Here is a 26,102-nt window from a genome sequence, read left to right as displayed (position 1 = left end):
ACATTGCCGCCGCGCCCAGCGCAGTTCCTCACTGCGCATGCGCACCCCCTTCCCCGCTCCCATCAACGCCCGCGGCGGGCGCGGCCCTCCCGTCGTGCCGCACGCGACCGGAAGCGGAAGTGAGTGCGCTGGTAATCATGGTGCCGCTGGGGTGGGGAAGGAGGTGCCGCCGCTGCCGGGAGCTCGGTGAGCGCGGTTGGAGCGTGACGGGGCGGCCCCTGGGGTTTGTGTGCGGGGTTGTGGTGGGCTCTGGCGGGCTCTGGCGGCGGGTGGTAGGGGAGCCGGACGGACTGAGGCATCGCTAAGCTAGGGGGTAGGAGGAAAGGCCTGCTTCGGCCCGTAGGGTGCGGGCTGCGGCGCGGTGCCGACGCCTGGGAGTGCTGCGGGGCCTTTGAGCTCCGGGAGGGGTTGTGCGGAGAACGGGGGTGTGACCGCACCTGAAACGAGGCTCGAACGGGCCGGCCCTGCCTGAGCCTCCGCCTTCCCGTTCCTCTGTTGCAGATGGGTTGTTACGGTCCCGCTTCAGGATACCGCAGTGAGCGGCGGTGAGCCATGGGGGAAAACAGTCCCGAAGGCAACGTTATCTACTATGAAGTGGACGATGACGAATTAACCCAAGATGACAATATGATGAGGTTTGCTGATAAAAACGGACTGGTTTCTTCATCGTCCGGGACGGTCTATGATAGGACAACTGTTCTCATAGAGCAAGACAGCGTGCTGGAAGATGATGAGGATGAAGGACAATGTGGTGATCACTTGCCTTTTTTACCGGAGGGTCATGAAGAAGGATTTCATTTAATAGCAGATCATGAAGGAATGTCCCAGGGTTACGTGCAACATATTATTTCTCCAGATCAGATTCACCTAACAATAAATCCTGGTTCAACTCCTATGCCAAGAAACATTGAAGGCGCAACACTCACTCTGCAGTCTGAATGCCCAGAAACCAAGCTTAAAGAAGTAAGTAGTTAAATATATTTTTAAATTCGTGCTTGCTGTGCTTAGTCTTCATCTGGTGACCTCAAATGCTTTGAAAAATACGGTGGCTAAAAGTGTGTGCCAGGAGGCAGGCAGCAGCTTTTCCTGTTTTTAAGGATCACCGTATAGCTGGTTCTTATCAGTGATTCCATCAAACCCCCCGTTACTGTTAGCAGTAGTAGTGCCTTGTGCAGGGAGGAATGGTTGTGTTCTATGGTCCTTTGGTGCATCAGCAGCATGGCTGTGAATGTCTTCAGTTTTTAATCTCGTGTCTTGCTGTTTTCCTGTGAAGCAGCAGGAAGTGTTTTTCGACATCTGCAAGCTAGAGGAGAATATGGCAACAGAAATACATTGACAGTAGTACTGTTTCTGTTAGTAAGTGTAGTACTAGTCCTGCTATTTTATTGTTTGGAGAATTATTTTCTGAGTTCAGCTAAAAGGAGCATGGGCTCTGTTATTCTGTGGTGAACCACGTTCCTGAGAAAAGCACATCTAAATTGCAGCTTAAAATCTACCCTCTCAGAGCTAGCTAAAATATGGAGCTTAAGATGCCAAACTTAAAATTCCTTTTTAGCTTTGTTGTGTCACTCACAGGGAAACTAAGAAGAAAGCAAGAGAATCTTCAGAGTACCATCTGCTGTCTTAAAAGCTTAAGTTAGCTTATGTGTTGGAGGATAACGTATGGAGGCTGCTTCTAATTCTGTTTCCCTGATGAATTCTACCTGCATGCAAAGTGGTGATGGCTTGCACGTTTGTTACTTCTTAGGTGCAAGGCAAAGTGGATTCAAATGACATATTTCTAACAACTTTGCCCTACTTTCTTGGCCCTGCTGAGTTAAACTCTTACTGGTGCCTTAGCAAGTATCAGTGGCATTCGTATCAGCTGCTCGTGTAACTGATATTCAGTGTGAGTGAGAACTGCAGAAATGAGCCCCTGCTTAGGGAGAAAGCTTGGTTTGAATGCTGTGAATAATTTAAACTAGCAGGCAGCCTTGATTATCACTCACTCAGCAGCGAGGATACGGGGCTGTAGGAGGTCAGCTTTGCAATTAGCTGTGAAGCTTCTGGAGCAAGGTTTGTGCAATGGACCCATCCAAAGGATTCTGTCTGCTCAGATATTATTCACACTCGTAGCAGCTGCATCCTCCCTTAGCTGCTAAAATGTTTAATTTTGGTATGTCAGTCATGCCAGTATTTTCCTTTCTTTTAGTAGAACAATCAGCTTGCAGTCTGCATGTGTGAGAGCAGTAGTTACATTGGTGTTGATGGCTTTACACATGCTGTTAGACTGATTTATTTTTCTATGCTGCCTTTTAGAAAAACGCTTGTAAGACCTGGAACTGCCTGATTCAGTTCTTTGTCTGCATTTATTTCCCATCTCTTGGCTTAGTTTTCAAGATGGGAGGGAAGGAATTGCACTATAATTTGAGTGCAGTGGAATCGAGTGTTGAGCAAACAGAGCTCTTTTCCTTTTGTTCAATGATTTCAGATGCTTGGTAAGTTTTTGGAGGGGGAAAAAGAAACTTTAAAAGCTCTGAATGCTTGGGTCAGCTCTTGGTGCTACCAGTCCAATCCTTCTGTATCTCCAAGACATCTGAGGAGGTCCTAGTAATGAAGATAAATGTTTCAATGTCTCATGCTTTCAGGTCAACCTTAGACGTTTGTGTAGGAAAGTTTTACGCTCCTTTAAGTCCCTTTAACTTCCTGGTGTTGTCATAAACTTCTCTCGCTGTGATTGTCTGCATGAGAGTAAATGCAATTGGAGTCTTCTATTTCAGTTCCATTAATGTGGCTTTAATCAGTGGTGGTAGGCAAAATGCAAACCTAAGGGGAAAAGCCTAAAATAAAGACAATTTAAAGGCAAACTGAGCAATTGAAGTGGCCTTTGGTTCAGCTTTTGTGAGTGGTGTTGGTGATTGGGCAATTAGTTCTTACTTCTAGGGTAAATACTTAATGAAGGCTTCTAGCTTACCTGTGGTGTGTGAGGAGCATGTTATCTTCTGCAGAAAGCTGATGTGATACGGCCACAGCCTTTGTCTTCAAAGCAGCTTGTTCCTCTACGTGTTGTACCCAGGCATCCCTTGCTTTTCCTGTAGCTGCTTTGTTTCTGTTGTGCTGCTTGCACGTGGTCCTGAGCACAGGCTGCTCTGTCTGCCAGTCTTTCATGGTCAGTATCTCCATCATTTTGTGTGTATGATGTTTATGTGATGTGCTGAATTTCCTAATGTGAAAAGAGAATGAAGTGCTTTGCTGCTGTATGAGGAGTTTTATTTATTTGTGACAGTATTGCTTCTGTCTCCAGCATCCTTCTAAATCTGCAGAAGAACAATTTAGTCTTTGCAGAAAAGGAGGAGCTCCACAAGGCTTTCCAACTGAACTGCCATCTTCCTTTAAATGGGTGCATGGCAGCTAGGGCCCAAATCATTACTACCTAATAAATATTCTCCTTCTCCTTTCACTTTCTAGGCCTAACTGTAACCACAAAGGACTCTTCACCTAATAGTTTCTAGGTAGCTCATGTCTCTGTCAAATCCCTTTTATTATGGGAAGCACAGTGGAAAGCACCCTATAATGCAGCGTGTAAAACTAATTACCAGCTGCCTTAAATTTCCAAAGGGTAAGAATTGATTTCCAAACTATTATAAATTGTATTCCAAACTGAGTCTGAAGATCTCTGGTGGACATAATGTGCACATTTTCTTCTAAGAAAAATGTGCTTTCTGACCTTGTGTCTGTATTTTACAAGTCTGCACTTTTCCTTCTGTCTTGGTGGGCTCAACACACAGCCAAATTTATTAATTATCTTTTAACTGTATTGTAATGCCCATATATTTGTTGGTAACTATTAGTGTAATATATATGTCCAGATCCCATTAATTACCCTTGTGGCACCGTATTACATCGGTGGGAGCTTAAATGAGCACAGGTCAGGGGATGCCATGTTATTTTCAGCTATTTCATGTGTTTTCAGCCCCCAAGCTGTGGTAATTAAAGAGTAACGAGTTTCAAGTTTTCTGATGGAGGTATGCATAAAGCAGCAAGAGAAGAACATGTTGAGACCATAGATGTTACGTGCTGGTTATCTATAGGTTCATCTACCTCTCCTGTGGTACCAAACTACAACTCAGTGGGTTTTTCTGTTAGTTAGTTTTAAATTTTCTTGTTGAAGGCAGTCTGAGGTGTTTTCTAAGCTGTGTGCTGTGAGGTAGGTGTTGAGTGCCTTGGTAAAGAGGAGGACTGCTGACCTTGACCTGCTAGATTATCTTTCTGTCTAGTTGTTAGAATACTAAATCTGAAGGTTTCTGCTCCTCTGTTGTGACTTTGCATCACCTTTCCAAGGATTTCAAAATTAACATCTTCTGCAATGCTGCTTCTGCTTCTTGCCTGTCAAGCATCACGTTCTCTCCTGGGCTGTATAATTACTTCTAGATGTTAAGGATTCTCAGCTGAAGCAGTCAAATGAAAGCCACCAGTCTGATAATTAATGTTGGAGGGAGATTAATCAAGCATATCAAGGCCTACTTCTTTTTCTTCACAAGAGAGAATGAGGTTTAATTAAGTGTTATGACTTGCACGCTGGAAGTTTCCTGACGTGGTCTCTTGGTCTCTTCCTGCCTGTTGCAGAAGATGGGAAGGCTGTCAGATCTAATTCATATGGAACTGCTTCCTGGTGATCTAGATGGCTGTGAAACCAGTGGCACCTGTGATGTGAAGCACCCTGTGTAACTCAGTGTGCTTCAGGCATGTGCTATCTGAGTGAACACAGGAGAACACAGCACGACGAAGGCTGCTTTTGAGATAAAATGGAGTAACACTGTAGGAGGTTTAAAATATTGTAGATTCCTTCAGGGTGTCAATGCAGCACACAGGCTGGTTTTTTGAGGGTTGACTTGTGAAAGTACATCCTTCCTTGTCTTCCTCCTCTGTAAATAGCTCTGCTATAAGCAGTGGAGGTGCTCTGGATGGGAATAGTGGGTTGGTTTGATGTAATCTTGGGGATCCTTTCCAACTTTTGATTTCTAGCTATATATGTATGGAATTATTTTTTTTTTTTCCCCTCTTTTCCTTTTCAATTAGTTTCCTATTCTGTAAGGTCAGCCTGCTTTCCAGTGCATGCCACTCTTTACATGGCCCAGCAGATCTATTAAGTAGTCTGATAACTGAACAGTTTTATTTTTTCTTTCCTTTCACATCACAATCCATCACGTTGTCTCCGGATTCCAGGAATGATTAAAAAAGAATCAATCATGCAACATTTCTATCCCACAGGTTAAGAGATACCAGTGCACTTTTGAGGGCTGTCCACGAACCTATAGCACTGCTGGAAACCTGCGCACTCACCAAAAGACACATCGTGGGGAATACACTTTTGTCTGCAATCAAGAAGGCTGTGGCAAAGCCTTTCTTACCTCTTACAGCCTCAAAATCCACGTTCGAGTGCACACAAAGGAGAAGCCGTTTGAATGTGATGTGCAGGGCTGTGAAAAGGCATTCAATACACTGTACAGGTAGGAATTCTCTGCGTGTTTCTTTTGGAGAAATGTGGGAAATGGGTGCCAAGAAGGCGTAGATGTCCAGGATGACAGATGATCATGTTGTGATCATGTGCTTAGCTTGATTATTTTCTGGTGGTTTTGAAGATGGTGCACAGGCATGAGGAATTCTCAGATTCTGTGAGGACTTGAGTGATATCAATTACATGCATTAAGCATTTGATCCTGTCTTGTACACTGAAGTGGATGGCTTGCTTGCCTTGGAAAGAGGCTGGCTTGTGTGACAAACTATGAGAGGGATTTGTTTTTAACTCATTTCAGGTTGAAAGCACATCAGAGACTTCACACAGGGAAAACATTTAACTGTGAATCAGAAGGCTGCAGTAAATACTTCACAACACACAGTGACCTGAGGAAGCACATTCGAACACACACAGGAGAAAAGCCATTTCGGTAAGTTACTGGATGGCAATCTTCACTGCTCTGGAACTTCTGTAATGGATTGCCTGTGCTAAAAGACAACCATTGCTGCCATTAGTGAAAACTTATTTTTGTGCCAAAAGACAGCTGTTACTGCCACTAATGAGAACTTGTTTAAATAAAATGAAGGAGGCTAGCATTTGAGCCTGTTTGTTCCAGAACTCTCTCAGATGTCTGTAAAAGTGGATGAAATAACTGTCTTCAAATGACCAGAATCATCAAGTTAGAATATTCCTTTCTAGACAGAAATATATCCCAAGATGAACATGCTTGTGAATCACATTGCTGCTGCTCTGTTGGGATGCAGTGTTTATTCCACAACAGCTCACCCAACCCCCCACATGATGAATTTGTGTTTGAATTTTAAAGTCACGGTCAGAATCCTGCCTGCATAGCACGCTTAGCAGCAGCTGGGAGTTGTAAATGATAGCAGAGATTAGTATCAGGCCAGCCCTTTGGAGTCCTGTGACTACTGCAGAGCATGACAAGAGGTGGTAACACACATGTGAAAGAATCTTGATGCCAACTCTTCCCTGATCTTCTGTTCAGGTGTGAACATGACGGCTGTGGAAAGGCTTTTGCTGCAAGCCACCACCTCAAAACACATGTTAGGACACATACTGGTGAGTCCGAGGGGTTTGGTTTTGCTTTAATTGAGTCTATTTTGTTTGTACTAACTCTTAGGATCCTGATATGTGTTTATACTTGCATATAAAATCATCTAGCAAGGACATTTAATTAGATGTTTCACCTATCAGGCAAGGTCATCATATGGTTTTTACCCTTCCATGTAATTCCTAAAAACAAAAATTCTTTCATAGCAGCCCTGGCACAATTGCTTCTATTCTTTAAGTTACACAATACATTCAGGGTTGCTAAACACAGCTATTTGAATAGATATAACTCAGTGAATCTGCTGTGAATCATTTATTTCCTAGACATCTCTAGGAATATATCTTTCAACCTGTGTTGAGCAAACTGGTGACGTGCAAATGTAGGTGGGCAGTCAAAACTTCAGCTCGTATTTCAGATGAGAACAAAGAAACAGAACCATGAAGAAAAAGCCTCCTCACATTTATGCCTCTTGAATTTCATCAGCATGTTTCACAAACGTGTCAGTAACGATGCATTCAAGTTAAATACTGTGTTCATGTGTCAATTCACTTGATAAAATGGGAGCTTTGGTTTGCAAGGCTCTTTCCAAGAACGTTGAGTGTATGAAGTGGCATTATGATGACTCTCAAATCTATTCATACAAGTTCCAATATGCCACGTAGTAATTGCTCACTGTTTTCCAGAGTATCATTAAGACTGTTTGTAGGATGGGACCCAGCCTTTTGAACAGGGCACTGTGATGGCAGGTTAAGGAACTGTTTGTTAGCTGTTACTGCTGCTGGCTTGGCTGTACGTAGCAGTTTGTGCAGAGAGAAAGGTACTTCTTTTTCTTATCAGTGTGTGCACTAGTGCAGAAAGACTTTGCAGTACCTGACCTATGGTAAGGTTTTGCCTTTTATGCTAACTGAAGTTGTGTTTTGGAGTAAAAACATGCTTCTATGTATGTAATGCTGTTATTATCCTATGTAGCTTAAAAATATGTCTCACATAAGTTTGTCATGTGTGTTTCATGCTGCCTGTAGGGGAGAAGCCCTTCTTCTGTCCCAGCAATGGCTGTGAGAAGACTTTTAGTACACAGTATAGTCTCAAGAGTCACATGAAAGGCCATGAGAAAGGACATACCTACAATGCACTTCCCAATAACAACGTGTCTGAGGTTAGTAGCAGTCTGTAGGCAGTTCTGTACGTGCTCATGCTGTCCCCTGTAAACTCTTTATGTTTCAGTCAGCACTGTGTAAATACATGTTTGAAGTAAAACAAAGGCTGGCTATGAATGACTGGAATTCTTATTTTCCACAGGCTGCTTTGCTTCGTGCTCAATTAAAATTCTTTGTTGCTTAATTTTTTTGGAAAGCAACCTGCCCCTTTTTTTTTTAATGTTTAACTCCATTTCTTTTCTTTGCAGGATACAAGCCACTCGCTTTGTCTGAGTGACTTAAGCCTCATATCAACAGATTCAGAGCTGCGGGAGAACTCGAATCTAGTGAGTTATTGTCTCTGAATTGCTTCACTTGTAATTTGAGTTGGGTAGTTTTTTCCCCTAACAATGGGCTTGACCTCTTGACTGGAACACAGTAGATGAGATACATATGACTGGTTGTTCTGTTTCACTTAGTCCAGCCTGCAGCATGCTCTCCTTTAAGCTTTCATCCTGCTGCTAGGAGAGATGTACTCTGCCACAGAATAATTGATTGGAGTTGCTTTAGGTGTACTGAATAGTGCCTTTCTGGTGTGCCTTGTTGCAGTTTGCAGGAGGCAGTCTCTTGACACTTTGCTCAGGCTGTCAGTCTGACATTATTGTGTCCTTTTTGGGATGTTGGGACAATATTTGGGATTTGGACTCTGGGTGGAGTTGTATTAGCATATATGAATTTCCCTTCCTGTCATCAGTGCTGTTCTTTTTTTTAATGGTTGGGGACAGTTTTTTATCAAGAAAAAGAAAGCCAACAACAAATTCTAGCATTGACTTTTCAATAGAAAAACCAAATTGGATTGGTTAGAAGGAACAAGGTTGAAGAGTGTATGCAGATGCCATATTGCATTAGTACCTAATGTATGTCAGAGGTGCAGCTATGATGAGCTTTCAGCTGTGGGATTAGAGCAGACTGAGCAATGAATCAAGGAGGTAAGCAGTTGATATACTGGCCAGCATGTTTCATCTGCCTGGGTGGGGTGTTTTGTACATGTCCAGACTAAGCATGACGAGTTCACCCTCAAAGAGATCAGACAGGAAATACAGAGAAGCAAATATTCAGGCAAGCTTTTGGTTTTGTACAGTTGTGTAAGGTCTTCATTAAATCTGCTACTGAGAGAAACCTTATTTGGGGCAGAACTAGCATTTAAACTTTTAGGATATTTTCCATGGCCTTTTCTGTTTAAATTTGGGTTTTAGGTATTAGTTGGGTCACTTCTGTAGAATAATTTGTTGTATGCTACAGTCACTTAATTAGGTTATCAAAGAGTAGCTTTCAGGTGCCCTTTAAATAGGTTGCATCTTTTTGCAAGTGCATCAGTGAATAAAGCTGTAAGTGCTTGAAGAGCCTGTTCAGGAAGTAATTGCACCTTATTGGCTCTTTTAACTCATAGAAATGACTCCAAAGTCTAGCAGCAGAATAACCGAATGAAAGAAGGATTTTCTTCTAAAACCCACAGTGATTAAATCATACCATTTTTCAAAAGCTCAGCACATGATTTTACAGTAATTATATTCTTATAGCTAACTGGTGACTGAGGTTACATTTTACATGGAGGAAAATTATATACTGATAAGACTGTGTCCTTATTGTGTACTTCAATAGGGAAGCAGCATGTAGGTTTTTAATACATTTTATTGCTTCAGTAATGTGAGTGTCAGTAGTGCATAGTCCAGGTTATTATCTAAGCAGGCTATTTTGTTTCTGCTCCAGAAAAGGTTTTGCAAACACACCAAATTAGTGTCTTTTTCTATTTCCAGCCAAGTGTTACAAGAAGCAATGTTTAAAAGAAGTATTGATGCAGAAGAATATATTTGTATTTGCCTTTAAAAAGGACTTGCTTGTTTTTTGTAAGGATTTGCTCATCGTGTTGGTCAGTTTGATTGTGGGTAATAAAAACTAAATGTCATTTTATGTTTTATGAATGCATGACGTGAAATATGCTCTGTTTCCTGAGGTTGCCTGGTTAATTGGGCAGAGGTTTCTGATGTCGATATGTTGCCTGGCTGGGATTTGTGCTATTTATGGAGACCCAAGATATAACGTCTTCCTCTTTTCTTTTCATTTGCCAGACACACGGACAAGATCTTAGCACAATCTCACCAGCAAGCATCTTTGAGTCTATGTTTCAGAGCACAGATCACACCACAAATCAGGAAGACTCCAAGCAGACAGGTACAAATTGTATCTGCAGTGTTTTAAGGAAGTTTTTTGACAGCTTTCCCTCTCTGCACGCCTGTGCTTGGTTCAGCAACTCAAACTGAAGTCTGCTGCCCTACATAAGTTCAAGCAGCAAGCAGGCAACTTCAGCTTCCACGCTGCACTGCTTTGGTGTTGAAATACATTCACAGATGGTGAAACACTTGGGGAACGGGCCGTGTGTTTACAGCATGCCCTTGTTCAGTCCCAACACTGATGCTCTTGGATGTCTCATATAGAAATATCTTCTTTGAACTTTCTCTCTTGATGTAGCTGCTCAAACATGCTGATGGAGGGGCTTCTTAGAGAGAGCTAAAGGGGCCAATCAGTTTGTGTGTAGCGTTCAGTGTTACCAGCTTCCTGAATTTGGACCTGCTTTTAGATTCCACTGTCTAGTGCTGTATGTTCTTGAACGCTAGTCTGAAGACATGGAAAATGCCAGTGCTTTACTTAGCAAAAACCTGTTAGCTAGCTGGTAACTATATTGAGAGAGCTGTTTATTCAGGTATGATGAGAACTGACGTACGTACCCTTGTTCTTTGTTTCCTCTGACAGCTGCCTTGATTGAAGCTTTTAATGGTCATGCAGACTCAGTCACTGCTGTTCCGCCTTCTGCAGGAGATTCAGCATCGTTGTCACTTCCACTTGTACTGCAGCTTGGCATCTCTGAGCCTTCACATTCAGCACTACAAGCCTCAGCAGCACCTGCTGCTCCCTCCTCCATAGGAACCAGCTCACAGCAAGCTGCATTTGGAAATCCTGCAACTGTTTTACAATCCCCAGAAGTGCCTGTACCTCACAGCACACAGTTTGCAGCCAGTCACCAAGACTTCCTGCAGCACACTCAGACACCACCGCAGCCCATTGTACAAGGACTTTCAGTGGTTGCTGGGGCACCTGCCCCAACAGCATCAAGTGCCACTGAGCCCCTGCCAGCTGTAGTTCAGACTGTGCCTGTTGGTGCGAACTCTGTTCTGACCAGCAATCCAACCATAACAATTACTCCTTCTCAGAGCGCCGCTATTCTGCAGTCCAGCATCGTCATGGGAGATCAAAACTTGCAATGGATATTAAATGGTGCCACTGGTTCTCCACAAAGCCAAGAACAAATGGTTAGTATACTCAGCCTAGCTTTGAAACAGCTTGCACCGTCCCTGTTCCTCCTAGAGTGAATGAATGGCTGCAAGTAGTATGAGCGAGCCTGGCAGCTTCTGAATGATTCATTAATTCAGTTGTCAAAAACCACAAGCTGTGTAGACAGGCATGTAGTGCAGAGGGAGGCAACTCGTCATCTTCAGTGCTACTGAAATAATATGCTTAGTTTTGGAATAGCCAGAACCAAATAGGATGTTAATTAATTGAATGTTTTCCTATGTGTTCTCTTTGGAGTATCTGCTTCTTTTGCATGCAAATATCTAGAGTTTGAACAACAGAAATTTGTTGGGAATCGACTCTCACTCTTTCTTATTCTCTTTTTTCCTTTAAGCCACAAGTTCCAAAAGTAGTAGAAAAGGTCTTTTTTACCACTGCATTACCAGTAGCTGGCAACACAGGTAAGCACGTTTGATACCAAGCCTTTTTTTCCTTTTTCTCTGTTTGCCTGTAGTAGTGTTAGCTCAACCAGGATGTGTGGTGATGTTAATGATTCTGCAAGCAGTCTGCCTGTCAGAAAGGCCACATACTGTTCTGTCTTTAAAAAAAACTAAACAACACTTAGACCAGACCTCTGGGCTCAGCCTGTTCAGGTTGGCCATCAGCAGAGAGTACCTGCTATAGTATATATACTATATAGATACTAGCAGTATATACCTGCTAGTGTCTATGTTTTTTTCTTGTTTACTTTCTGCTGAGGGTATTCATTGTGCTTGAAAAAATGATAAGTAATCTCTGCTTTGAGGTGTCTAACGATGATTTGTCTCTCCTGTGGTGAGATCATGTTGTTTAGTTATGTGTGTTTTAACTTTGTTTCACCTTCAGGAAACCCTGTTCAGCAGATCGGCCTCAGCGTTCCTGTCATTATTATAAAGCAGGAGGAAGCCTGCCAGTGTCAGTGTGCCTGCCGAGACTCTGCCAAGGACAAAGTCACCATTAAGAAGGAGAATTCCTCACCTGAATCGAAAGCTTCGGAGCAGCCAGCTCCCCAGCTGCAGCCTCAGACCTTTCCTTCCTCTTCCTCTTCCCCTTCTCCCTCACGTGGGCAGAGCAGTCAAATAGTTAACCCTTCAGACTTACAGACTGAAACATTAAGTGCCATGGATGTATCGGACTTCCTGTCCCTCCAAAGTCCTGAAACCCCATCTAATATAATTCCAATCGAAGCACTACTGCAGGGTGAGGAAGAAATTGGTCTGAATAGCAACTTCTCTAAATGAAGATGTTCTGGATTTTCTTTTGCACCTGGAGGGTAAAACCTTCCTCTTAGAAGCAGAAACTGAAGGATCGATTCTTTTTTTTTTTCCTTCCTCTTTGGAAGTTTTGTGGCTTATTTCTGCTTCCCAGATGTCATCTTAGTCACGTCCCAGGTACATCCATCTTTAAGAATCTATCTAAAAATAGAAAAGGCAAAAAAAAAAAAAAAAAAAAAAGCTAAGTTATATATGAACTGTTTCGGCTGCACTGTCTGTCACTTTTGCTTGTCATATGTGAACACGGAAGTTAAGGTTACTCGTGTGCAAAAAGATTTTTAGAAGAAAAAGGGGGGTTGGTTTGTCTCCAATTGCACATCACTTACATTTGGGTTTAAGGTACTGGCAGCGAGTGAGTCTTTGTTACAACTCCTTGGGTCTATGATTTTTCTTTTGTCTCTTGTGTCTGATACTAACCATGCACTATAAGGGGAGCCCAGGACAGGAATTTGCTGTAGCAGAAAATGGTTTTGTTGTAGTAGAAGGTGATTTATCTGCGACTTCATTGGAATGCGATTGTCACGTCACTGAGCTGGGAGTTGATGCCTGGGTTTGCATTGTACTGTGGCTGTTACTGAAGCCTACAGAAATGTTTGGGGAGCTTATTGCAGGAGAGCACGAGGTACTTGTGCTCCTTATAGATTGCTTCATTTAATTAACTAGGACTTAAGGTGTGGTGGCAGATGTATGGAAGCACTATGGGAGCCCCTGCTCGCTCAGACTGGAGAGTCTGTTTGCCTGTCTTTGAAGGATGCAGTGAGTTCCAGGTGTTGTCAGATTGGTGCCTGCTGCTCTTTTGATTCGTTTGGCTCTCTTCAGAAACGAGTCACCCTCTTAAACAAGCCCTCCAATCGATTGATCAGGAGCGTGGTGCCTTTGCTGATTGCTCTCATCTTTTGTCAAGAAGAACTCTAGGAAAACTTTCAGAATGATGTGATGGAACTTCCGTTTGGGTTCAGTGAGTTTCTCCTTCAGCTGCCCAGAAATGCTTCCTCTTTTCTGTTAAGCTATATAGTTTCTGCCTGAATCTGCCTCCAACCTAATGCAATGCCAGCTTTTTGTGCACGGGGCTATTTCTTGACTAAAAAATGTTACACGACGTAGTAGTTTTTCATATCAAACTATATTCTAACCTACTCAGGGTAAATAAAACACAAACCCCCCCTTCCACCAAAAAGCCTGTAATGTTGCAATAAATGCAGTCTCATTCTAAATGGTTTATTTATGCTGCATTATTTTAAAAGATGTAATTTTATAGTATTTTATCCATCTTTCTGGCTTTGGCTGTCAGTCTTCTGTGCTAAAGGACAGAATATTAAATAGTCTTTATTCAGTTTACAGTGTTGTCATTAGTGAGATACAAAGATAATGACTATAAGCCAATTAATGTGGACTGTCTCTGCGCACTAAATTTAGGGATACAAACTCCTAGTGGATAGAGATCTTTCACTCTTCTTTGCTCCTATCTGATCGTAGCCGCTGTCTGCACCTGTGGGGGGGAGTGATATGAATGCAGCCAGACCTCCCCGAGATAACCTGGTGATTTGAAGGCTGTTTAACTCTCTTGTGACGTTCTCAGTGCAGCCTTACCACACCACTGCCAGTCTTAGCTGAGGCAGTGGCTTAAGCTATCTCATGGTTTTGCAAATGCACTGCCAAGGCGCAGCTGGAAATGGGCTGAAAGGAACTGGCTTTTCACCTCTCTGTCAACTTGCTTCCAGTTGTTAAATGCAGAAGTGTAAAACAAGGGTGGTCCATTCAGGTGAGTGCGAGGGAGGAGAGACTGTGGAACGTGCTGTGTTGCTCTGCTAGGACAGAACACTTGCTAATTGCAGTGATGAGTTTGGAGGCCATCACCTGAACTGGAAACATGCTGCTGATGTTTCCTGTCTGGGAGCACTGGCTCACATTGCAGTGCTATGCAGTTTATTACAATGGGGATGTGGGTCCTGCAGCAATAAGGTTTGCATCCATGAAACGTGGATTAACAAAGCATCTGATGTTTTGTTCTTGTCATGGCAATCCCTTGAGGGCAGTGTGGTGGTGTGGTCCCCTTTGTTTTTCTTTTCCCTGCAGTATCATTTTGTGATGCAGTCTGGTTGTGTGGCAGCAAGAACTGCTTTCAACACAGAAGAAACAGCCTCGAGTCTGCGTGAGTGGAACTGTCCCCCCTTGAGTGAGTCTCCTTGCCCCTTTCCTTGGCACAGTGTGGCAGTGGTGCTTGAGGGTGTGTGGATGTAATTGTGTGTGTGTGCACGTGAGAGTCTGCTAATGCAGGAGCACATAGATTCCCCTTGAGATGTGGGGTTTTCTCTGATGGGGACAAGATGTGCCCTGAAATGTGACAGTTGAGAGGTTTAGCAACCTTTTCTGAGCCTTTCCATCCTTCAGGGAAGCATTTTTTCCTTTCTAGCCTGGCTACTTGTGACTTAGTTCACGTAAAACATGCTTGTTGTTAGGCCAGGTAGCATCTTCAGAAACTCCCTTGTGGTAGAAATGAGTGAAAAAAACATCTGCCAAAGGCTTTGAAATTAGAAGTTCATTTGGAGGTGTGGTGATTGGCAGCAGCACAATGCTGCATGCATCCTTTCTGAGTGGAGATAAGAGGTTAACCCCTCTGCTGCTTTCTCCTCACAGCTACTGTTTCATATTGGTGTTTTAGGAAAAGCAATGCATTCCAGGTTTATACTGACTTTAGGTGTGTTGGGTTTGCAGTTTTCATATGTGTGTCAGGTGTTGATTTAGGTGAAACTAATTAAAGCTTGTAATAAGGGAAGAAGAGTGTGATTCTGAGTGCATGGGCTGTGAGCTGTGCATCCCAGCTGTTGTGTTGTACAATACTTGCTTTTGTTCTTTCACTGTTGGTCTGTTTTCCATGCGCCATGTATCAGATATGTTTCACAGTGAACATGGCTTTGCATCATCCCCAGTGCTGTGTGATCAGACGTTGTGCTGCTGGGTGGTTGTGAACATGCTTGGAAGGGAGGAGCTGTGTGAGCAGCTGGCATGAGAGGGATATCAGAGCAAAGCCCTGTGATTCCTCGGTGCCAGGAAGCTCATCATAGGATCATTTGAGTTGGAAGGGCCTCTTAAAGGCCATCTAGTCCAATCCCCTTGCAATGAATGGACATCTACAGCTCCATTAGGTGCTCAGAGCCCAGTCCAGCCTGACCTTGAATGTCTCCAGTGGTGGGACATCCCCCACCTCTCTTGGGCAATTTGTGCCAGTGCCTCAGCACCCTTATGGTAAAAAACAAACAAACAAACAACAAGCTTCTTTTTTTTTTATAGCCCCCCTTTAAATACTGGAAGGCTGATATCAGGTCTCCCTGCAGCCTTCTCTCCTCCAGGCACAGCCAACAGCTCTCAACCTGTCATTGCAGGGTGGTGTCCCATCCTTCAGATCACTTTTTGTGGCCCTTCTCTGGATATGCTCCAACAGGTCTGTGTCTCTCCTGTACTGGGAGCTCCAAGTCTGGACACAGCACTCAAGGTGAGGTCTCACCAATGCAGAGCAGAGGGGCAAGCAACTCCTGGCCACATTGCTTTGAATGCAGTCCAGGATACAGTTGGCTCTCTGGGCTGTGAGGGCACAGTGCTGGCTCATATCCTTTACCCCCAAGCCCTTTTCAGCAGTTTGGTGTCATCTGCAAACTGTTGAGAGTGCACACAACCCCACTGTCAGTGGCACTGATGAAGATGTTCAAGAGCATCGACCCCAGTACTGACCCCTGAGGGACAGCACTGGTTGCCCCAGCATTTTGCATATTCATAAAATCTTATTAAAAAGTGTGGAGCTTTTGTCACTGTAGATCTGGTAAGACGTAGGATTTCCTGCTGTTGTGCTGGAGCCTCTGAGAGCAGTGTGTCCTCCCTCTGCAAAATCTGTACTTCATGAATTCCTTGAATTATCACCAGTCAGAGCACAACTGCTCTTGGTCCACCTGTGTTAAAGGATTTGCTGTTTTGTGGCTTGTGGGGATTGATTGGTTACTTAGATTTTCTGTATGGGTGCAGAAGCTGAAATATGTAGAAAGGGTCTGGTTACCAACATTGGTGGCTTTAGTGGCCAAGCAAGCAGACTTGGCATGCAGTTGAAGGCTGTGGAAGTTGCTTTTCACGCTTGTAGTTGATAGAGGAATGGAAAATCAGCACTGTTGAAATGCTGGTACTGAATTACATAGAAAAAAAAAAGTACGAATTGGGCACTTCTGTAATGCTGAGTGTGTCCAGAAAGACTAGTTTGCAGAACCTCATACTGGTATCTAAAATGCACTTTAGGTTATTTTATCTTTAACCCAATTGCTGCAATTTCTTTTGTATATACTTTCACAAAGTTTATTTTCGCTCTGAGTAAAAGTTAACAGGGGTGTGCAAAGATGAGCACTTAACTCGGTGCAATACTTGTAGCTAAAGATCATTGTCCCACGTGGTCAGTCTGTCTGTGTCTGTCTAATTGAATATATATAATAACTACTAGCTCAGTGACATATTGCCCTACCCTGTCTGTACCCAAGAGAAATTATGCATCGTTAGCAAATGTCCGATCTATGCAAATATTTCACTGAGAGCACTGTGCTTTAGCAGCCTTTCCTCTCACGCTTTCTGGTGAGCTGCTTGTCACTTCTGTTGGAAATCAGTATCTTCTTCCAGCCACGATCTTTGTCCCTTCTCCTTTCTCCTCCGTCCTCCTGTCCCAGGAGTGTGAACAGAAGTGACAAGCTGTTCCAAAACAGGCATGTTGCACCTTTAGAATTTGTCTTTGCCAGATCATTTTGATGTCATGTTATCTGCCTTACTGCGGAGGGTGGCACTTCTCTGTCATCTGAGATATTGTGTTTGCAACTGCAGCAACGTTGTGAAACTGTTTACAGTACTCTTCCCACGACGACTATAATTAAGACACTGAGAATGAACTAATGATTGGCGTGCTGGTTGTGGAACTGCTGGGGGGAAATTAGTTGGGCTGTAATTGACCTTGAAGTTGATCAGAGATGAAAAGCTGTTCCTGATGGGTTGGGGTTGGAAGCGCAGCTGGGAACTGGAGCAAGGGGCAGGCAGGGCTGTGCTGCAGCTCGGTGCCATGCTCCTCGTGCTGCTGGCAGGCTGTGACCTCAGGCACGACGCTCAGCCTCTCCAGTCCTCAGCTTCCTCCCTGTAAAACGAGGATGTTGAAACCTGTCTTTGTGAAAAGGGCATCGGAGCGAGAAGTCCTTTGCATCGGTGATCTGAGCTAGGTGGGCAGAAATGTGAGAGTCGATTTGGACTGTAAGGCAAAAAGGAAGGGGAAAAAAAAAGAAAAAGCATGTCTTTAATAAACCCTGCAAATTTCTGGTTGCGTAGTTTTTAATTGGTATACTATTTTCTCCTTAGCATATTTTGGAAACAATGTCAAGTTTTTATAAACGTTACCTGTAGCTGATCCTCATGGACAGGGCTGAACTTTTAACTTTTTTGCGTCTCGTCTTGATATATATCTCATGTTCTAGGAGTTGGAATCTGTGTCTGCACTGAGAAATGCAAATTAAACTGGATATTTATGTAGTAGTGTACATAGTCTAAGTGTGTGTGTTCTTGGAACTAGTTTAAAAATCCCACACCATGCTTTTGGTGGTGTGCAAGCTGGCCAAAATTTGGTTCATTATGCAGTGTACACTTTCTCAAATAAATGCCATTTCTACTTTTTCTTAAAGAGATTTTTTTCATACGATCTTTTTCAGCAAAACCAAGGGTATGTTTCTGCAGTGCCGTAGTTACAGTAGCTGGTATTTCTTGCTGTGTCGCTTTGTGTCTTTCCACTTGCTTCTAGAACCGGAGCTGTGTCTGACCCTTGTTGTGAGAGTGGCTGTCGTTGTGTTTCACACCAACTAGCATCAATAAGGCAGGCAGGGATGTGTGAACCTCAGGCCTGGTCAGTTACCCACGTCGGCTTCAGCGTTGATATCTGCATAGCAGCCAAACCGGGACGTCCAGGAGAACATAGGCTGTCTAGTGACTGCTTTTGTTTTGTTTGACACGTATGGGGAGCTGGGCAATGATCTTGGAGATGATAAAATAAAAGAAAACCCCCAGTTTTTCAAGAATGTGTTTATGGTATTAAAGGAATTTATTTAACTATGAAACACGGGAACAAATGTGCTTACATTGAGCAATGTGAAGATGTTAGTTACAGGTACAGTACTTCCAAAGGAAGAGCATCTCCAAAACCCCCCAAAAAAGAGTAAATATGAATTTGTATTTTTTGAAGAATGTAAAATGTGAAATAATGGTGTTTGCTTAATTGCTCATTTTGTATGAAGTTAATATTGTACTTTGAAATATCTGCAAAGAAGTGGAAATTAACTTTTTTTGGAATTGAAAGCAATATTAATACTAATGGAATCCTAATTAAATGCTTATTTAAACACTGTGTTACAGTAGTCTTTACTCAGGGTCCTGACAAATTATTTGGGAGATAAGCATGGGCATCGTGCCTTCTAATACACGTCAGCACTTTCCAAGTTCAAAATCGGTTTCTTTTTCAACGTTTTGCTTTTTAATATAACATCGCAGGGCTTTTTATTCGCCCCATTCCCCCTGCAGCTCTCATCCTCCTCCTAGAATGGAATGAGCGCTATAGAAAAGCCTACCCCCCAATATTACAATGGCGGCCGGAAGTGCAGCGCGGCGCCTCCCTCTGGCGGCCGGAAGTGCAGTGCGGCGCCTCTTTCCGGAAGCGGAAGTGGCTCTCACATGCTGAGAGTGCAGCGAACGGCGCTGGCGGGGTTGGTTCGGGCCGCGGAGGGGCTGTCGGGCCCGGGCCGCGCCCGCAGCTCCTGCTTGCTGCCTCTGCCCGGCACCGCGGCCCGGCCGGAGCCGCGAGGTGTGGGGAAGGGGCGCGGTGGGGGCTGATGAGCGGCGGGAGGCTGGGCCTGGGGGAGATGGGAGGCGGGAGGCCCGCGGGGTGGGAGGCTCGAAGCGCGGAGACCGCAGATGAGAGCCCCGCGCGGGTTCGGTTGAGGCTCCAGACTGAGCCGGCGGTGTCCGTAGGCTGGAAGGAGGCGGTGGCAGCCGCCGTCGGTGCCCTGCAGGAGGGCGGGCTGGTGGCCGTGCCCACGGACACGGTGTACGGCGTGGCCTGCCTGGCCCAGGACTCCCGCGCCGTGCGGAGCATCTACAGCCTGAAGGGGCGGAACGGGATGAAGCCGCTGGCCATCTGCCTCGGGGACGTGGAGAACATCTACAGGTGAGCTTCCTCGGGGAGCTGTGGCCGCATGCAGCCTGGCAGGAGGCTTCTGTGCGCTGTCACCAGCTTGTGGGACCCCTGGGGTAGGGCTTACGGAGCCGGCTGCCCCTCTCTTGCCCTGTAGGTACTGCCACGTGAATGTGCCGGATGAACTGCTGCAGGACTTGCTCCCGGGACCTGTGACTTTGGTCTTAAAGCGATCAGAAGAACTAAATAAAGACTTGAACCCTTTTACGTCGGTAGGTCTTTGCCACGGCGTGCATCTCAGTGTTTATTATTGTTGATATGCTGTTGTGACGTTTCTGCTGTAGTAGCTTTAATTCTGATTTGTAGTTAACAGCGATTATTTCACTTGTTATTGCTTGTGTGACAGGTGTTGGTGTATTCGTTCTCCACAGTGTCAGCTTTCGGTCAAGGGCTTTAGGCAAAACAAGATTAAAAAGGTCTGTGGTTACTGCATGTAAAACATGCTCTCTTCTTCCTCTTAGTTGGTTGGCGTTCGCATTCCAAACCACCCTTTTATTAGGGAGCTGGCACGAGCTTGCCCTGGACCATTGGCTTTAACAAGTGCTAACGTCAGCAGTCAGGCGAGCACGCTGACGGTTTCGGTAAGGCTGCTTTTGCTACTAAGTGAGATTTTTGTGGCAGGTTGTCAGAGCCCGAGGCATTCATAATTGGAAGCCAGTGTTAGTAGTAAAACAAGGATTTCTCTGCTGCTGTTTCCTTTTGCTTGTTCATTTAAATGGCAGTCTAGTTGAAACAGCCTGCAGATCTGCGTTGTGGGGGAGCTGTCTGTGATCCTCACCTTAGAAAGCGTGGAAGGTGGGGCTTGAAAGTAATGTTTACATGCTCATACTTCCTTTTGAAGTGAGTGCCAAATCTGAAAGAGAGGAAATTGCTGTAGGAGGGTTGGATGTGGAATGTGGATGTGCTATCTGTACAGCTCCTTGCAGCTTGAGCACCAGCTCAAGGAGATGTCTTCTTGCTAAGCTGTGGACCCTGGTGGGGATACAGTTGAACACAGTACCAGAAGGACACTTTTTTGTACCGAAAGCTTTGCTGGTTTTCGTGTACATGCTCTTAAATAAACAGTGCTGCCACCAGGCTGTTTTGAAGCTGAGAAGCATTGTAGCTCTCCTATAGATATAAGGTAAATCTGTTCTCAGATGTCAAACTGGGATGTGTTTGTGACAGAGGAAAGAGAGTGACAGTAAAGACAACAGACTGTTCAACAGGCCTGTTAGCCAGATCTCTTATTTCTCCAGGAATTCCAAGACCTTTGGCCTCAGTTGTCCTTAGTTGTTGACGGAGGCCCAATAGGGGATGTCCAGAGCCCAGAATGTCGTTTGGGGTCAACTGTGGTTGACTTATCTGTGTCGGGGAAATTCTCCATCATTCGTCCTGGCTGGTAAGCACTCTTTGCTGTGTATCCATAAGCAGTGCTTTTTATTTAAATGAAATGAAGCTTTCTAGTTATGGTGGTCCTGTTTTACATGTTTCCTGGTTACTAAATTATCAGCATCCTCAGAAATCCTGAAGGACAACTCCAAATGCTGAGACTCCTTTCTAGAAGCTTCTACACGAAACATCCTTCTTTCTGCACTTCACTTAATTCAAAATGACTGTGTTTTTTGGCTGGTTGCTCTTTCACAAAAAAAAAAAAAAAGAAGCAATTTAATCCTTGGGAAAACATTTTTTCTGACAGTTGTGTTTCACCCCCCCCCAGTGCACTGACATCTACGGTTGAGATCCTGAGGCAGAAGTATGGCTTGATCCCAGAATCATCGTAAGACTTCGGACTCTGAGGCTCTACAGAGCTGGTAAAGCTGGACACTATGTGCCTGTGCATTCAGCAGATGGCGTTAATGGCCTTGTTTAATGAGGTTGATGAGTTGTGTCAGGTCAGTAAACAAAGGTAATGAGAATAACAGTTGATGGGTGTCTGTTAATTAGTGTTACATCTACCGAATCTTGAGAAACTATTTATGCTAAACTGTGCTGCTGTACAATTTCCAAATACCTGTTTTAGTAACGTGATCTAAAATAAAATAATGTGAGTGTTGGGCTGTTTTCAGGATGGCATGATGTCACTGATCCTCTCTGCCCATAAAACTCATTCCATGTGTCTGTTTATTGCATCAGTTCCAACGCCCAGGTGCTTAATTAGAGTGTATGTGGAGTCATCGTGAACAGAGCCCTGTTTCACATCCCGAGCTGCTGTTTCTCATTTCATTGACACAAGTATAAGCTAATTTGTGGCTCATTTAGAAGGGTCCCAGCATCTTTCAAACCACAAACAGAGCTGTAGTGGAAATGCTGAGGCACAGCTGATGGAGCACCTGGTGGGAAAGCAGGGCCAACCCAGGGGAGCTCAGCTGCAAGCAATCCACTGAGAGACCAGAATGGGTAGAGCCAGGTTGAACCCCTTCCTAGTCCTTCTTTAAGGGTTGGCAGGGGAGGTAGGGGGCATCTGGCTGGAGATCCCTGCCTACCTGAGGCCTTCTGAAGGTAAGCAGCTTCTTTGTTTTATTTCTCTACTACATCTCTTGCATTTGAGCGAATCCTCACTTGCTGCAGCCTGTGATTGCTGCTGTGCTATCACTGCTGTGCTTTCCATCATGTTACAAGAAGGAAAGCTACTGTGAGCTGGACTTCTTTCAAAAAACAAATGAATGGTGTTTTCAGCAGCATTTTTATTGCAAGTGGTTTGATTTTTTTTTTTTTCTTTTTTTTTCCCCCCCTTGATTCTAAAGTGAATAAAGCAACTTCAGGTCTAAATTTTCAAAACTTGGAGCAGTAAACAACCACCAAAGAACTTTTAGGAGAGAAATGGTTGCATTTCCTTGGTTTCCAGCATGTTGAGTAGTAGGGGTAAATAGCCACTAGCATTTGGGCTGTCATTACCCTGAGTTATTTGGAAACAGTGAGCCATAGTAACAACACCTTGCACAGAACTTGGTGTAGAAGAGCCTGCATAAGCCAGAGGGTAACTGCATGGATTAGTTTCATCTACAGTAAACAATTTAGAGGAACTTTTATTTCATTTTTTGCAGCCAGCTGGTAAAGAAATGCTTTTGAAGTTGCTAGTGGAGAGAGGGATCTGTGGTGGCAGCAGACAGAGGGTAAAATGCATGCTGGAACCCAGCTAACTATGTCAGACATCACAGAACGTACACACCATAAGGAAAAATGGATCTTTGGCCCTGAAGCCAGCACCCCCATGCATTGCAGAAGAGCTCTGAAAAGGTCATCTCTGCTACATCTGCACAAAGTCAGACTTTGCTGCTCAGAGATTTCCTGCTCCTTGTAATTCTTCCTCCTGCGGCTTCAGAGCTGGGACTCTTGCAGTCCTTGGGGTGCTTGCAGGCTGCTGCAGGCTCACTGATCAGCCTGGGCTGAAGGTTCTGCAGCTGGTTTCGTTGGTTTGTTTTTTTTTCTGATGCACCTGTCTGTGCTGCAGCTCTGTCAGTGGGATGGCTTTGAGGAAGGCAGATGATGAAGTCACATCAACCACTGCTCTTTCTCCTTGCTGAAATGTTCTGCCCACCTGCGGGTCAGCTCCAGGTACATGTTGGGCTGATGAGGAAGGTAGTCCAGGTAAAGACGTGTCAGGGTCTTCTTGGGAACAGCTTTCTCAATCTGGGTGCCTTCGTGCCATTCGTTGAAGGACGTGATGGAGACGATCTCTGGCCTGACCATGAGAGCAGCCTGCAGTGCTGTTTCATAGTACTTCCCATTGACTCTGTTCCGAGTGTTGTGGTTGTTCCAGGGGCGAATGCTGGTGTCAACGTAGCCTGGTCCAACGCTGGGGATGAACATCAGGTTGTTGGAGTCGCAGAAAGTTTTGATGGCTTTCCAGTTTTGGTGGGATGAGCCAAAAGAGAAACCGTTGGAGGCGAAGTACGTGTACATGCCATCATATCCTGCAGAGAGGATATCCTTCTTGTGCCCTTCCTCCACCAGCAGAGCTATGAACACAGCGTCGTAGGCGGTGTTACGGAGAGAATGGGAACCTGATGGTGTGAGAAGGTTGGCCCAGGATTCAGCTGGTGTCAAGTAGGAATCGTAGATATAAAACAGCGGGAGGCTCCTGCCAGTGCTGGTCTTGTACTTATAAAAAGCAGCGTGAGATCCGTATCTACAGAGAGAGCAGAAAGCTTTTTCAGAGGCTGGAGTGATAAGCCCTCAGCAGGTATTGCTGTTAAAGGCGAGAGTGATGTGAGACTTGGTTTGCCAAGGGGGCCTCTTTGCTCAGAACCTTTCTCTCCTTTCTGGGAGCGCTCTGTAACTGTGCTGTTTGTTACTTTGCTTCCCTTTTGAAGGAAAGAGTGGAGGTGACAGGCTTAGAAACCTGAACAGCAGAAAGCAGCTTTGGGCTCTAGAGGCAAGATACTGGAAAAAGTGGGATTTGATTACAGCTCCTGCTGCTCAGCACTGCTTTGTTGGCTAGCTGTAGGCAGTTCTCACTGTGCGCTGCTTTTTGGATGCTGTTCTGATGCATTTAATTCAAAGCCCGCTGTTTCTGCTTAAAGCAGCACTCCACAGCTGGATTTCTGCCTACGTGAGAGACTTACTTGTCCACGATGTATTTGATATTCTCATGCACTGTGTGGTCATCGCGCCCTTTGTACGGCTGGATGTGGAAGGCGACCTTCAAAAGAGGAGGTGGTGGAAGGGGGGGTTATTTTCAGCACAGTCCCATTCGCTCCCTTTTCCCCCTGACCTCCCAGATCATCCCAGAGCTGTTGCAAAGGACCTTCTGTGCCCTGCAGGTGAATGGGCTGGGGGGACCCCTGTGTGACACACGTGGGCAGCCTGCTCAGAGATGTCAGAGTGGGAAGTAAACTGAGAATTAAGGGGAAAAAAGAAAACCAACAACCCCTTGGTATTTAGCTGCTGAATTGTTCCCATGAAATAAGAGCTCTTACATGAAGTGCCCATTTACTTCACTACTAACTGAAGCAGAGGAGTGGGACCTTTGCCCAGGCATAGCATCAGCTTCATGTCGGAGCTGAACAGTGAGTTCAGTGGCCTCAGACAGCAGACAAAAGCGTTACCTTTATGGCATACCGTTGTGCAGCATCCAGTATGAATGGCACGAGGCTGTCTGATGGTTCCCCGTTGTCATCTGCTAGGCCGGGTGGGTACCACGACAGAACCAGCACTCCTGTGGGAACACAATCACGGATTGCTCAGACGTTTTGTTTCTCAACTTTGCCTCCTCCCGTGCAACGGCACCGAGGTCACTGATTCACGGCACTGCAATGCTTGAGGCGCTCCGTGCCGTGCGAGGTTTGGTTGGAAGAGCCTCTAAGCGCTGCTCTGTTGTTGGCTATGGGGTGGCAGAGGGCAGCGGCCGAACGGGATGCTGAGCCGGGGCGGGGCGGGGGGGCCGAACTCCGCATCCCGGGGCGCTGCGGGAACGGATCCGGGTTGCGGTGCGTCCCGGTGCTTACCGATGGCGGCAGCGCGGAGCTGACCCATGTGCTCGTCCACCACGGCGGGGTCCCGGGAGCTGTAAGGGCCGAGCGCGGGGTAGAAACTGGAGCCGATGTCATCGGGCGGGCGGTGGCGGCCCCGGGGGTAACTGGCCGACACTTTGGGGTCCCAATGCGGCACCAGGGCGTGATCCCAGTGCAGGTAGCGGCCCTCGAAGCGCGGGCTGCCGTACCAGGCGTAATAGAAGGCGTGCAGGTCGTAGGACGGGCCGATCCCCGCTGCCGGCTCGCGGGCTCCGGGAGGAGCGGGCGGCTCTGCCAGCCCCGGCGCTCCGGCAGGGAGAGCATCGGCGGCGCGGAGCGTGCGCAGCGCCAGCACCGTACCGAAAACGAAGAGAGCGGCCAGCAGCAGGGCCAGCCCACCCCGCCGCCGCCGTCTCCGCATCGCCTGTGCTCCCGCTACCGGATCCCCGGCTCGGAGGAGGCTGCTCGGGCCCGGCCCCGCGGTGGATGCTCGGCACGGCGAAGGACGCCTCGCTCCGGCCGGGCGCCGTTCTGATTCTCGGCTCCCGGCCCCGTTCGGTGGCTGCGTGCTCTCTGTTGCCCCCTGCTGGCGGCGGCCGGGACTGCAGCGCCTCCGCCCCGCTCGACCCCGGCCCCGGTTCGGCCGCCCCCAGCAGCGCTGTGCCGTCGGGACCCCGCGCTGCCCTGCGAGGAGCCGGGAGCTCCTGGATCCCCCGTTCGGAGATGTGGGTGACCCAGGAACTGCCGTGGTGCTGGGAGTGATGGTGATGCAGCACCCCGATCGCAGCCCCGGGTGGGGAAGCGGCTGTCGCGCGCTGCGGGAGGAAACGGCTTCTATCTGTCTCCAAGTGAAACACTTGAAACGAATGGTTGGTGAAGGATTAAACTTAAGGAAAGGTGAACGAGCCCCAGCGAACGCTGAGATGTGACTATCCGGGCTGCTAAAGGAAATAACATTTTAATTGGGTGAATCCGTTATGCACAAACGTTACAGGCGATAAAACTCCTGCTAAATGGAAACCCAGTAATGAGATAAACCTGTCGAGGGA

General features: G+C 45.8%; 3 protein-coding genes across 3 annotated transcripts; 2 read left to right on the top strand and 1 right to left on the bottom strand.

The window, feature by feature from the left end:
- Positions 1-102: 102 nt before the first annotated feature.
- Positions 103-13,580, top strand: MTF1 (metal regulatory transcription factor 1). The gene is made up of 11 exons (XM_042885236.1): positions 103-186; positions 502-963; positions 5,251-5,489; positions 5,796-5,927; positions 6,504-6,577; positions 7,592-7,725; positions 7,975-8,052; positions 9,835-9,937; positions 10,517-11,073; positions 11,448-11,514; positions 11,939-13,580. The coding sequence occupies exons 2-11, from the start codon at positions 553-555 to the stop codon at positions 12,331-12,333; spliced, it is 2,190 nt and encodes a 729-aa protein (XP_042741170.1). The 5' UTR covers positions 103-186; positions 502-552; the 3' UTR covers positions 12,334-13,580.
- A 5,676-nt stretch (positions 13,581-19,256) lies between these two features.
- YRDC (yrdC N6-threonylcarbamoyltransferase domain containing) lies at positions 19,257-21,707 on the top strand. The gene is made up of 5 exons (XM_042885132.1): positions 19,257-19,591; positions 19,716-19,830; positions 20,080-20,199; positions 20,857-20,999; positions 21,318-21,707. Exons 1-5 carry the CDS (start codon positions 19,257-19,259, stop codon positions 21,379-21,381), a joined length of 777 nt encoding a protein of 258 aa, XP_042741066.1. The 3' UTR covers positions 21,382-21,707.
- A 625-nt stretch (positions 21,708-22,332) lies between these two features.
- MANEAL (mannosidase endo-alpha like) lies at positions 22,333-25,474 on the bottom strand. The gene is made up of 4 exons (XM_042885147.1): positions 25,048-25,474; positions 24,649-24,758; positions 24,166-24,242; positions 22,333-23,729 (listed from the first exon to the last, which is right to left on the bottom strand). The coding sequence occupies exons 1-4, from the start codon at positions 25,472-25,474 to the stop codon at positions 23,093-23,095; spliced, it is 1,251 nt and encodes a 416-aa protein (XP_042741081.1). The 3' UTR covers positions 22,333-23,092.
- Between the last annotated feature and the right edge of the window lie 628 nt (positions 25,475-26,102).

This window comes from Lagopus leucura, unplaced genomic scaffold (genome assembly GCF_019238085.1).
Source record: "Lagopus leucura isolate 7727_CA_CO unplaced genomic scaffold, USGS_WTPT01 Super-Scaffold_100048, whole genome shotgun sequence".
NCBI classification, from domain to species: domain Eukaryota; kingdom Metazoa; phylum Chordata; class Aves; order Galliformes; family Phasianidae; genus Lagopus; species Lagopus leucura.
Note: the sequence above shows the minus strand (reverse complement) of the source record. Positions and strands in the feature narration are given on the sequence as shown.